General features: G+C 47.4%; 1 protein-coding gene across 3 annotated transcripts in view; it reads left to right on the forward strand.

The window, feature by feature from the left end:
* The window catches only part of LOC310685789 (transcription factor COE1-like), a 96,598-nt gene that overhangs the window by 24,370 nt on the left and 59,452 nt on the right, over positions 1–12,776 (forward strand). For all 3 annotated transcript variants that reach the window (XM_083458721.1, XM_083458722.1, XM_083458723.1), the window contains 2 exons: positions 8,439–8,595; positions 10,057–10,120. In XM_083458721.1, coding sequence (XP_083314847.1) covers positions 8,439–8,595; positions 10,057–10,120 — 221 coding nt within the window. The remainder of the gene's footprint in view (positions 1–8,438; positions 8,596–10,056; positions 10,121–12,776) is intronic.

Here is a 12,776-nt window from a genome sequence, read left to right on the forward strand (position 1 = left end):
AAATCAGAGCCTGAGCACATTCCACAAAACCCACCCTGTGAAGGTTGCGTTTGACAACCAGGAAGCCTTAAACCAGGCATGTCCTCTGTTTCAGGGGCCTAATATGGTCCGCCGGTCGATTTAATTCAGCCCCTGTGGCAGTATATGTCCTGGGGCAGGCTTCCTCAACCTCGGCCCTCCAGATGTTTTGAGACTACAATTCCCAGCATCCCTGACCACTGGTCCTGCTAGCTAGGAATCATGGGAGTTGTAGGGCTGAGGTTGAGGAAGCATGTCCTGGGGTAAAATCCTTTAAAAAGCTAAAAAAAAGCTCAGCAACATCAATCCTAAGAGAAGCGCAACAACTTTGGACTTTGGTTGGCCCTCGCGCAGGTTCACTTCATCAAATCTGGCCCTCTTTGAAAAAAGTTTGGGTACCCCTGCCTTAAACAAGCGTGGCTAACTTAATTGAACTGGATGTTTTGATTGGCTGCGCCTTTTCTTTTTAATAGCCTTCCCTTTCCTCGGGAACATGGGCAGGGCTAGAATAAGTCACATGGAAAACGGAGCAAGCTTGTTTTCCACTGCTCCAGGGCGAAGACCTGAACCAGTGGATTCAAAGGTCAAGAACGGAGATCCCGACTAAATGTTAGGAAGAACTTTCTTTTTCCCATTGGCCCATTGTGCAACTGATGGAGAAAGTGACTTCCTTACACACACACACACACACACACACACACACACACACACAAAATCTTCTTTCCAACGAAGAGAGGGCAAGACAGACAAGCATTTTCTCCACAAGTCAGGAGGATGGTTTGTTGTCTAGGTGGAGGGGATACACAGGGCCAGCTAGAAATGAGCCCCAGATTTCTCATATATTCTAGAAGCTCATAGGGTTAGTCTACAATGGGGAAGGATCAGGCCCCTCGACTCTTGGCAGAAGGGGATAGCATTGAATATATATTTGAGGGCAGCTGGCAGGCAAATGGGCTTCTTCTAAATTTTGCCCCTCAAACTGGAACAGTCTTCCCTCTGGAGGTTGTGGATGGCAAGAGTTGTTTGGCAGTGGAACGGTCTCCCTTGGAAGCTGGTGGACTCTTCTTCCTTTGAGGTTTTTAAGCAGAGCTTGGGTGGTCATTTGTCCTGGATGCTTGAGCTGAGATTCCTGCATTGCAGGGGGTTGGACTAGATGGCCCTCGTGGTCCCCTCCGACCCAACAATTCTAGGATTGATGCCACCCCGAGGCCCAAGCCCCTCTTGATGTGGCCAGGGGGACTGGGAACGCTAGCCGTGGCTTTCCCAACAACACAACGCATGCACAGTAGTGTCTGTTGCGCCACAGTTCCTTGCTTCTCTATGCATGCACAGTAAAGCAGGGGTGGCCAACATAATGTGCTCCAGATGTTTATTGACTGCATTTTTATTTTAACATTTGTATACCACCCTTCGGGACGCGGGTGGCGCTGTGGGTTAAACCACAGAGCCTAGGACTTGCTCATCAGAAGGTCGGTGGTTCGAATCCCCCCGATGGGGTGAGCTCCTGTTGCTCGGTCCCTGCTCCTGTCAACCTAGCAGTTCGAAAGCACGTCAAAGTGCAAGTAGATAAATAGGTACCACTCCGGCGGGAAGGTAAATGGCGTTTCCGTGCGCTGCTCTGGTTCCCCAGAAGTGGCTTAGTCATGCTGGCCACATGACCCGGAAGCTGTCTGTGGACAAATGCCAGCTCCCTCGGCCTATAGAGCGAGATGAGCGCCGCAACCTCAGAGTTGGTCAAGACTGGACCTAATGGTCAGGGGTCCCTTTACCTTTACCTTTATACCACCCTTCATCCAAAGATCTCAGGTCGGCTATAGCACAAAAGGGCAGATCACAGCATCTCCTCTCATCCCTTCCAACTCTGCAATTCTATGATTCTAAGCGTGCAGTGAGATCTTCCCATTTTTGCTTTTTCCAAAGTTGGCAGGTACTCCACACCATCTGTAACCAGAGCATAGGGCTGGTTCTGAGTTCGGGTTCTCAGGCCAGGTCCAGAGGGCTCCTGTGTGGCACAGAGGGCCCAGTGTCAGGGCCTCTGCAAGGCCTTTTTATATATATTCTGCCTGTGCAACATCAGCGTTGATAAGAGCGAGAAAGCCCAGGCGACTCGGCTACACGGCACGCCAGGTTTTATTACAAGCTAGTCTGAGCTCTGAGCTGAAGGTCTCCCAGGAGAGAGCTTGTTTCCTTTCCAAAGTCATCACCGCTCTAAGCGGTGGAACAAAATTCTGCATTCAAAGTGCAAGGCAGGCTGCACAGTGGCCTCTTCGAAAGAGAGCGTTTTGAGTAAAATTATATAAAAAGGGGAGCGGCTCATATTCTTTTCCCTTTTTTTCCGAGGTGTTTCTAGGCTTGATTTGAAACTGCTCTCTGTGCTTTGGAGACGCAGCGTCTTCGAAGTCATTATTATTATTTATTAAATTGGGTTACTGCCCTTTATCCGAAGGTCACAGTTCACAACGTCAAAAGGCAAAATATGAAAATGAAAATGAAAAGCTGGCTTCCGCGTAACAGTTTGTTGCGGACTCTGTGCCTCTCTAAGCGTGGCGGAAAGGGGGGGCTGACCACCTTCCTTGCTTACAAGAGACCTCCGGTACAATCCCCTCCAGTCTAGGTGTGGCTGGGAAAACTTCTGCCACTCCGTGTAGACATTGCTAAGCTAGATGGACCCAATGGTCTGATTCTGTATAAGGCAGCTTATACCAAAAACAGAAAAACCTCCCCAATATTCCCAGCATGGTTCTCCTCTTAAGGCCTTTTGAAGTCCTGGCGTTCTATGAGAAGGAATTTTTTGGGGAATCCCAAAGAGAACGTTCCTTTTTCTCGAAAGGGCTTTTCAGCTGCAGGAATCAAGTGTGAAGGAAAAAGGAAGGAGGTTTTCTAAGAAGCTGCCCTCTCGGGTGAATGTCAGCCGATCGCTTTCTGCAGATGCTATAGAGACTTTCAGGCTTGCTGTCCTTCTCTTCCACCCAACTCCCCGCCTCACCGCAACCTCTGACAGTTGATTTGAAAAGTGGTCTGGCAGACAGCAGCACACGGCCTGACAATCTCTGATCTCCCTTCTCTTTTTCTGAGGCACATTTATTGCAAGTTGGTTTGTATTCCGGGCACTAGAGAGACAGCTGCACAAAGGTGGGACCCACAACCTCTTAAGACACTCCTCGGCCTCCAAATATTTTTTGAACTACAACTCCCATCAGCTCCAGAGAAGCATGCAGGATGCCAGCTTTGCGGAAGGCCACTTCCAAGGGGACCAGCTGATCAGCTGCAACCCACACATGCAGGTCTGAAGTCTACATCCCAGTTTACATATCTGCATTGCAGGGGGTTGGACTAGATGAGCTTCGGGGGTCCCTTCCAACTCCACAATTATTCTGTGATTCTATGCACATCGTTTCTTTTGTGCTATTGTCATAGTCATCACCTTCTCCTCTTCTGCTATTATAACAACTTCCACATACAGTATAAAGCACAATCTTGCAAGAGGCTCCACTGATTTGGGTTGGATTGATTGGCAAATGCTCAGATCTTTTCCACTGATATAAAGGGTTTATAAATAATAATAATAATAATTTTATTATTTATACTCTGCCCATCTGCCTGGGTTTCCCCAGCCACTGTGGGCGGCTCCCAGCAAAATAGTAAAAACACAATAAAACATCAACCGTTGAAAACTTCCCTGTACAGGGCTGCCTTCAGGTGTCTTCTAAAAGTCAGGTAGTTGTTTATTTCCTTGACATCTGGTGGGAGGGCGTTCCACAGGGCAGGCACCACCACCGAGAAGGCCCTCTGCCTGGTTCCCTGTAACTTGGCTTCTCACAGTGAGGGAACCGCCAGAAGGCCCTCGGAGCTGGACAGTGTCCGGGCTGAACAATGGGGGTGGAGACGCTCCTTCAGGTCTACTGGACCGAGGCCATTTAGGGCTTTCAAGGTCAGCACCAACACTTTGAATTGTGCTCAGAAATGCACTGGGAGCCAATGTAGGTCTTTCAAGACCGGTGTTATATGGTCTTGGCGACCGCTCCCAGTCACCAATCTAGCTGCCACATTCTGGATTAGTTGTAGTTTCCAGTTCACCTTCAAAGGTAGCCCCACGTAGAGCAGTAGTCCAAGCAGGAGATAACCAGAGCATGCACCACTCTGGCGAGACAGTCTGCAGGCAGGGAGGGTCTCAGCCTGTGTACCAGATGGAGCTGGCAGACAGCTGCCCTGGACCCAGAATTGACCTGCACCTCCATGGACAGCTGTGAATCCAGAATGACTCCCAGGCTGCGCACCTGGTCCTTCAGGGGCACAGTTGCCCCATTCAAGACCAGGGAGTACTCCACACCTGCCTGCCTCCTGTCCCCCAAAAACAATACTTCTGTCTTGTCAGGATTCAGCCTCCATCTGTTAGCCATCATCCATCCTCCAACCGCCTCCAGACACTCACACAGGACATTCACCACCTTCACTGGTTCTGATTTAAAAGAGAGATAGAGCTTCATCCCAACTGGACTGAGCTCAGAGAGTGAGATCACAAATACGAGAGCCATTGATTGCATTATTTGATATTGATTTGCAATGTGCTTTTAATGCTGAGCTTGTGCGAAAACTATTTCCAGTCCGAATGAGATATGTTCAGGTTTAAAAATGTGGCCAGTCAGTATATAAGAACCGAGCTCAGTTTTAGGGTCTTGCTTATAAATGCACCAGCAGCCATATACCTGGCATTGCTTGGGAAGTCTAAGAAACCAAAAAAAAAGGGAGTTTTGAAATTTGTGGTTAAGATCAGCACTGTTTTGAAAGGTTCAGTCTGCTGTCTTGATGCCAAGTGGCATCCAATTCTACCCAAGCAGATAAAAACCCGCTTCTTAATCTCTGGAGCCATGGAATTGAAGAGTTGGAAGGCGCCCCAGTGATCATCTAGTCCAACCCCCTGCAATCAAGGAATCTTACTTTTGTTGGCATCTGTCTGTCTCGAGAGACAATTGAAGGGTGCGCCATCAGGGGGTGAAGTCAAACAATTAGAGAATTACAACGCCTGCTGTGGCTGTGGAGACCGATACAGGAGAGACATGTTTTATTGCAGGTGTGGCAGACAAAGGGGTCAGTAGGCAGTAGGCAGTAATCACAGCTCCAAAATGCCTGGACGATGGCCATGCCCGCTCCATTGGCAAGCCTCCAACGAAGGAGAGTCTACTGTCTTCCCACGTGGTCTGTTCCACGGTTGAACAGCTCTTACCGTCATGCAAAATTTGGTTGCGATATCTTAAGAGGTGCCCATCTGCCTTGCAAACAAACTTTCCGAAATACATAATAGATTAGCATGCACGGAGCCAGCTGTGTCACAGCAATGAGTTGGACAGGCATAGGGTATCTGAATATGGTTTTCCCAGTAGTGATGTATGGAAGTGAGAGCTGGACCATCAAGAAGGCTGATCGCCGAAAAATTGATGCTTTTGAATTATGGTGCTGGAGGAGACTCTTGAGAGTCCCATGGACTGCAAGAAGATCCAACCTCTCCATTCTGAAGGAAATCAGCCCTGAGTGCTCACTGGAAGGACAGATCCTGAAGCTGAGGCTCCAAGACTTTGGCCACCTCATGAGAAGAGAAGACTCCCTGGAAAAGACCCTGATGTTGGGAAAGATGGAGGGCACAAGGAGAAGGGGACGAGATGGCGGGACAGTGTTCTCAAAGCTACCAGCATGAGTTTGACCAAACTGCGGGAGGCAGTGGAAGACAGAAGTGCCTGACGTGCTCTGGTCCAAGGGGTCACGAAGTCGGACAGGACTCAACGTCTAAACAACCTGGCCTTTTAAATGTGTGGGGAGGATGTGTTAGTTTCTTTTAATGCATGTTGCATTTTTCTTTTGCAAACCGCCCTGTGATCTTGAGATTAAGGGTGTCATATGCTTTTAAAAACAGGGTCTACCTTCTATCCCTATGAGGTGCCGCTCCTAGGAGGTGCCACCCGCTGCCTCTCAGGGCCTCAGTTCCCAGAGTCCTCTTCACTTTCCATGCACATGAATTAACCGTTGCAGCTACAATGCCGCAAATGTGCGTGTTTCTTTCATTTTCAGGAATGCATCTGCCCAGAGGGGCCTGCAGTTGCAGTGCTTGGCCAAAAGGAGGCACCAGTCAAACATGTGGTTGAATTCGGGGGGGGGGGGGTAGAAGCTTCTGCTTCTATGAATGGGGTGCATTCATTGGTGACACCTTAATTCATCCAGGGCCTGGGTGTTTCCAGGCTGCGATATTTGGCAGTGCCCTGCTCAACCGGCAGCTGAGCTCCTGCACCACGGTGTGCAGAACCAGGCCCCCTGGACTGGCAGACGTCCCCCACCCCCTGGCAATTTGTCCCCGTCATGTGGCAGCCATGCCTTCAGCAGAGACGTCTGGCGTATTTGTTTCAGCCTAGGGGAGCAGTGGCAGGACGTGGCTGCACCTGTTGGACTTCTGCCTGCCGTGCGTTGAGAGGAGAAGGGAGCATGATAGAAACCTGAAGGAGCGTCTCCACCTCCATCGTACAGCCCGGACACTGAGGTCCAGCACCGAGGGCCTTCTGGCGGTTCCCTCCCTGTGAGAAGCCAAGTTACCGTACATGGAACCAGGCAGAGGGCCTTCTCGATGGTGGCACCCACCCTGTGGAATGCTCTCCCATCAGACGTCAAGGAAATTAACAGCTACCTGACTTTTAAAGACATCTGAGGGCAGCCCTGTTTAGGGAAGCTTTTAATGCTTAATAGGTTATTGTATTTTAGTGTTCTGTTGGAAGCCGCCCAGAGTGGCTGGGGAAACCCACCCAGATGGGTGGGGTATAAATAATTTATTATTATTATTATTATTATTATTATTATTATTATTATTATTACTACTACTACTACAGTGGTGCCTCGCAAGACGAAAAGAATCCGTTCTGTGATTCTCTTCGTCTAGCGGTTTTTTCGTCTTGCGAAGCAAGCCCATTGACGGATTAGCGCTATTAGCGGCTTTTAGCGGCTTATCTGCTGATCGGATCAGCTGATAAGCGGCTTAGCGGCTTAGAAAAGGGGGGGGGAGGGGAAAAAAAAGCAGGAACTCGCAAGACATTGTCGTCTTGCGAAGCAAGCCCATAGGAAATTCGTTTTGCGAAGCACCTCCAAAACGGAAAACTCTTTCGTCTAGCGAGTTTTCCGTCTTGCGAGGCATTCGTCTTGCGGGACACCACTGTATTATTATTATTACCTTAACTTCCGCTTTCCCCATGTGAACTGGGGCTGTGATTCTGTTCCCGGGGGACAGTGCTTCCTGCAGTTGGCAGAACAAGCCAACAGGTGGCATCCTTTTATCAAGTGTGCCCAGGGACGATATTTGGAGGGTCGGGTTTTGATGGGGTCAGTGGCATAATCTGGGGAGCGTTGCCCTTGCCCCTGAGGGTCTGGACTGCGACTTCTTTGAGTAAGGCCCCAGTGCCCCCTCCCACAAAAAAAGAACCTTGCTGTGCCATTACTAGACAGAAAATCAACCAAGGAAGCTTTCATCTTCCCCATCCATCATCCTTTTACTACAGTGGTTCTCCAGGGGTGTGGCAGGAGAGGGTTGCAAGTGCAGAGGGAAATTTCAAGGATGATCAAAGGAACAACCAAACATATCAGGGTTGTATAGTTTAGTAGCTATTTTATTTTATTTGCAGAATATGGATAGCTATCTTTTCCAAAGGAGAGCAAAATAATCAAGTGATACTGGGGATCAGCCTAGTTGTGTTTTCCAACATATTTCATATCAGTTAAGAAATTCAGTGTAGCATGAACAATTTTTATCTTATTTTTTATAATTTTTATTAAATTTTCTGTTTTACAATTTAGAAGACTCGTTTAAACACCTTTAAAATATCAGTGACTTCCCCCCTTCTCTTTCCGGAGTTCATTTTGCATATCATAAATACCCGCATATTTTACACAAATTATACCATTCAGCATTCCTTTATTACATCCATCAGAACTTTCTTACACTGTTGAATTTATCTTAACGCTGCCCACGTTTTCAAGTGCACACAGTTGCCCCCATGTATTCAATAAACGTTTTCCAATCTTCTCCAAACGTTATATTCTTCTTGCTCTCTTATTCTATATGTTAAGTCCGTAATCTGCGTGTTTTCCATCAGCTTAAGTTGCCATTCTTCTTCAGTTGGGACCTCGCTCGTTTTCCATTTTGGGGCTAATGAAATACGAGCCGCAGTAGTGGCATACATAAATAACGTTTATGAGCAATTTTTTATCTGTGTGCCCCAGAGGAAGAAAGGTTTGAGAATCACTGTATTACTATGACACTTCAATAAAACCATGCACAATAAATATTTATTTGTTCATTCATTTTTTAAAAAAACCAGATTTCTTTATTTCTTTATTGTGTTTCCGCCTCTCCTGACCGGCTTCTCCTTTCCGTCTCTCCCTCGCAGTGGCGTTGGGCTGGCTCGGGCCCATTTCGAGAAGCAGCCTCCGTCCAACCTCAGGAAATCCAACTTTTTCCACTTCGTCCTGGCCATGTACGACCGGCACGGGCAGCCTGTGGAGATTGAGAGGACGTCTTTCATTGACTTCGTGGAGAAGGACAGGGTATGGAGCCAATCGGGTTGCACGGTTGTTTCTCTCCTCCCACCCCCCCACAAAAAAACCCCTCAAGGGGTCAGATCGGAGGCATCATATCCAAATGGCGGCAACCATGGAACGGAACAGGGGGCTGGACTAATTGACCCTTGGGGTCCCTTTCAAGTGTGCAGTTCTATGATTCTGTGAACAGTGTCCCTCCCCTACTCATGCTCACATCCACAATACAATGGAAGTTGACTTCTGGGGCCTTTCCAAAAACCAAGATGGCGGCTCCCAGGGCCATGGGTTCAGCGCCATTTGATGGGGTGTTGTGGCTCCAGACCTGGATAGAGTGCCTGGATAGAATGGGAGGACAGCAGTAGGGCTGAGGACTTAGAAGTGGGAATTTCAGCTTTCCCAGTCCCTGTTTCAAAATCGGCAACTCTTCTGTTTGAACCTCAACCCTGCTGTGGTGATGGCCTGGCTATCTTAGTCTCTCTGCCCACCCCTATGCAATTTGGGAATAACAGTACTACTACTAATAATAATAATTTATTACTTATACCCCACCCATCTGGCTGGGCCTCCCCAGCCACACTTGGCGGCTCCCAACAAAATATTTAAAACCACAATAAAACATCAAACATTAAAAACGTCCCTAAACATTAAAATGGGACGCAGGTGGCACTGTGGTCTAAACCACAGAGCCTAGGGCTTGCCGACCAGAAGGTCGGCGGTTCGAATCCCCTCGACGGGGTGAGCTCCCGTTGCTCAGTCCCTGCTCCTGCCACCTAGCAGTTCGAAAGCACGTCAAAGTGCAAGTAGATAAATAGGTACCGCTCCAGCGGGAAGGTAAATGGCGTTTCTGTGCCCTGCTGTACGCCAGCTCCCTCGGCCAGTAACCTCAGAGTCGTCCACGACTGAACCTTATGGTCAGGGGTCCCTTTACCTTTTTAAACATTAAAAACTTCCCAACCCACCTTTCAGGGTTATTGTGAGGGACTCCTGAGATAATGTGTGCAAACTGCTTTGCATATTCTCAAAAATCGACTCCTTCTGATGGTGAGACGGATGTAAGACTAAATTGGTTTTTTCTTTATTTCTTCAAATATTTAATAGAATCGGAGAATTGTAGAGTTAGAAGGGAACACGAGGGTCATCTATTCCTACCCCCTGTGATGCATAAATCTTTTCCCCAACGTGGATTTTGAACCCACAACCCTGAGATTAAGAGTCTCGTGTTCTACCAACTGAGCTTATCCTAGCATTGATTCATCATATTTTGATCCTGCCTTTTCTCCATGGCACCTTTCATTGTTTGCCTCCAAACTTTATCCTCACATCGATCCTATGATGTAGGCAAGGCAAAAAGTCAGGGGTCTCATGGCTGGCAGATGATTCAAATCCGGGTCTCGCTACTGCAAGATGGCAGAGAGTCTTAAGCTACGGTGTGTGTTTTCAAAATAATATTTTGTCCTTTTCTTTCAGGAGCAGACAGGAGAGAAAACCAACAATGGCATCCACTACCGGTTACAGCTTTTGTACAGTAACGGTAAGGAGCGTTACATAATAATAATAATTTATTATTTATACCCCGCCCATCTGGCTGGGCTTCCCCAAAAAATATTAAAATACTGTAATACATCAAACATTAAAAGCTTCCCTAAACAGGGCTGCCTTCAGATGTCTTCTAAAAGTTTGGTAGTTGTTGGTCTCTTTGACATCTGGTGGGAGGGCGTTCCACAGGGTGGGTGCCACTACCGAGAAGGCCCTCTGCCTGGTTCCCTGTAACTTGGCTTCTCGCAGTGAGGGAACCGCCAGAGGGCCCTCGGCGCTGGACCTCAGTGTCCGGGTAGAACGATGGGGGTGGAGATGCTCCTTGAGATATACCGTCTAGGGCTTTAAAGGTCAGCACCAACACTTTGAATTGTGCTCAGAAACATACTGGGAGCCAATGAAGATCTTTCAGGACCGGTGTTATATGGTCTTGGCGGCCGCCCCCAGTCCCCAGTCTAGCTGCCGCATTCTGGATTAATTGCAGTTTCCGGGTCACCTTCAAAGGTAGCCCCAAATGGAGCACATTGCAGTAGTCCAAGAGGGAGATAACCAGAGCATGCACCACTCTGGTGAGACAGTCTATAGGCAGGAAGGGTCTCAGCCTGCGTACCAGACACAGCTGCCCTGGACAAAGATTTGACTTGTGCCTCCATGGACAGCTGCGAGTCCAAAATGACTTAGCGTTGCTGGCTAATTCGCTATGTTTGCATGGAGTTTTTTCAGGGGGACCCAGAAAGCAGATGACTTAAAACAATTAAAACTAGCCTTCCTCCGCTTGGTGCCCTGTATATGTTTCAAAACACAATTCCCAATATTATTATTACCTGCGCTTCACCCTAAGATCCCAGGACATGTGGTGGCAATTAAAAAACACCATTGATAATAAAGCATAATTATTTTTTTTAATGCATAAAAAAATCAGTGTAAAACAACTTAAAATTTCATAACTGATTTCAAAAAGAGCTGTATCTTCCAGAAGCTATGCAATGAAGCTGCCAGGCCCACTTCTGTGGGGAGTTCCTCAGATTAGGGGCCACCACAGAAAGAGCCTCTTCACCCACCCCCAGGCCACCACTACCACCCTGAACCTTTTGGGGGCAGAGGAACTACTAAAGAGCTCCCCCTGCCGATCTTATTTTTTAAAAAAAGATATTTATTAAAGTTTTTAAAGTATAACAGTAAAAATGAAAAATGAAAAGAAACATACAAAATAAAAACAGTTAAAAAAACACATTGATTTTCCATAACATATCTTCCTTACACTTATTTCCCCGGACCTCCTCATACCTCCCTTTTTTGTATTCCACTTCAGTTTGTTAGTTCAGCAAATCCTTACCATTAAGCTTTTACCCTTTTGCAAACCTTTTTTCCTATCTCTTAAAGCATTACAGCTGGAAACCACTTAGTTTCTATCCAACATTCTTCTAACATTCATTAATTTTACAATATTTCTGTAAATAGTCTTTAAATTTCTTCCAGTCTTCTTTCACCGACTCTTCTCCCTGGTCTCGAATTCTGCCAGTCATTTCTGCCAATTCCATGTAATCCATCACCTTCATCTGCCATTCTTCCAGAGTGGGTAAATCTTGTGTCTCCCCCCCCCCCTGCCGATCTTAGTACCCAAGAGGGGATTTAGGAAAGGAAAGAGGCGTCTCTCGGGTATTTGGGGCCTCAGTTGTTTAGCACCTTGAATTGGACCCAGGAATCATCCCTGACTACAACTCCCATCATTCAGAGCGTGGAGACGTAGGCATGCAAAAAGCATCCCTCTTTGCTCCAGCAGAGTCGCTGCATCCATTCATTGCACTAACCAGAGGTCCTTCAAGTGGCTTGGACTACAATGCCCATCAGCCATCATGCGAGCTCCAAGTTTAGGCTTTTCAGAGTCTCTTAGGTCCCAATTCAAGGCTCAGCCCTCACCGGCTCACATATCATTAGAAAAGAATCACGGTTAGATAACCATCATTGCAGACGGAATGCAAGTAGTTTAGTTTTATTTCATTCTGGGTAGTGGCACCCGCCCTGTGGAACGCCCTCCCGTCAGATGTCAAGGAAATAAGCAGCTATCTTATTTTTAAAAGACATCTGAAGGCAGCCCTGTTTAGGGAAGTTTTTAATGTTTTATGCTGTGTTGTTTTTAACACTCGATTGGGAGCCACCCAGAGTGGCTGGGGAAACTCAGCTAGATGGGCGGAGTATAAATAAATTATTATTATTATTATTATTATTATTATTATTATTATTATTATTATTATTATTATTATTATGTCATATCCCTCCTTTTTTCCCCTCTAAGGAGCTCAAGGCGGTCGTCCTCTCTCCTCACTGAACCCCCCAAACAACCCTGTGAGCATAGCTGTCAACTTTTCCCTTTTCTTGCGAGGAATCCTATTCGGAATAAGGGAATTTCCCTTAAAAAAAAGAAAAGGTTGACAGCTAGGCCTGTGAGGTAGCTGAGGGGCAGCGGCTGGGCCCAAGGACTCCCAGTGAGCTCCCTTCATGGCTGAGCGGGGATTTGAACCCAGATCCTCATCCGACACTCTAACCGCTGCACCACACCAGAGTTGTCGGCCGGTTGTGCCAAACTCCGCCACCTCTTGCCGCCGCCCGCCCCCCAAATTTTGGGACTTGCGTCGTCCTTGCGCCACCAT

Source organism: Podarcis liolepis (genome assembly GCF_965112155.1).
Source record: "Podarcis liolepis genome assembly, chromosome: 9".
Classification (NCBI taxonomy): Eukaryota; Metazoa; Chordata; class Lepidosauria; order Squamata; family Lacertidae; genus Podarcis; species Podarcis liolepis.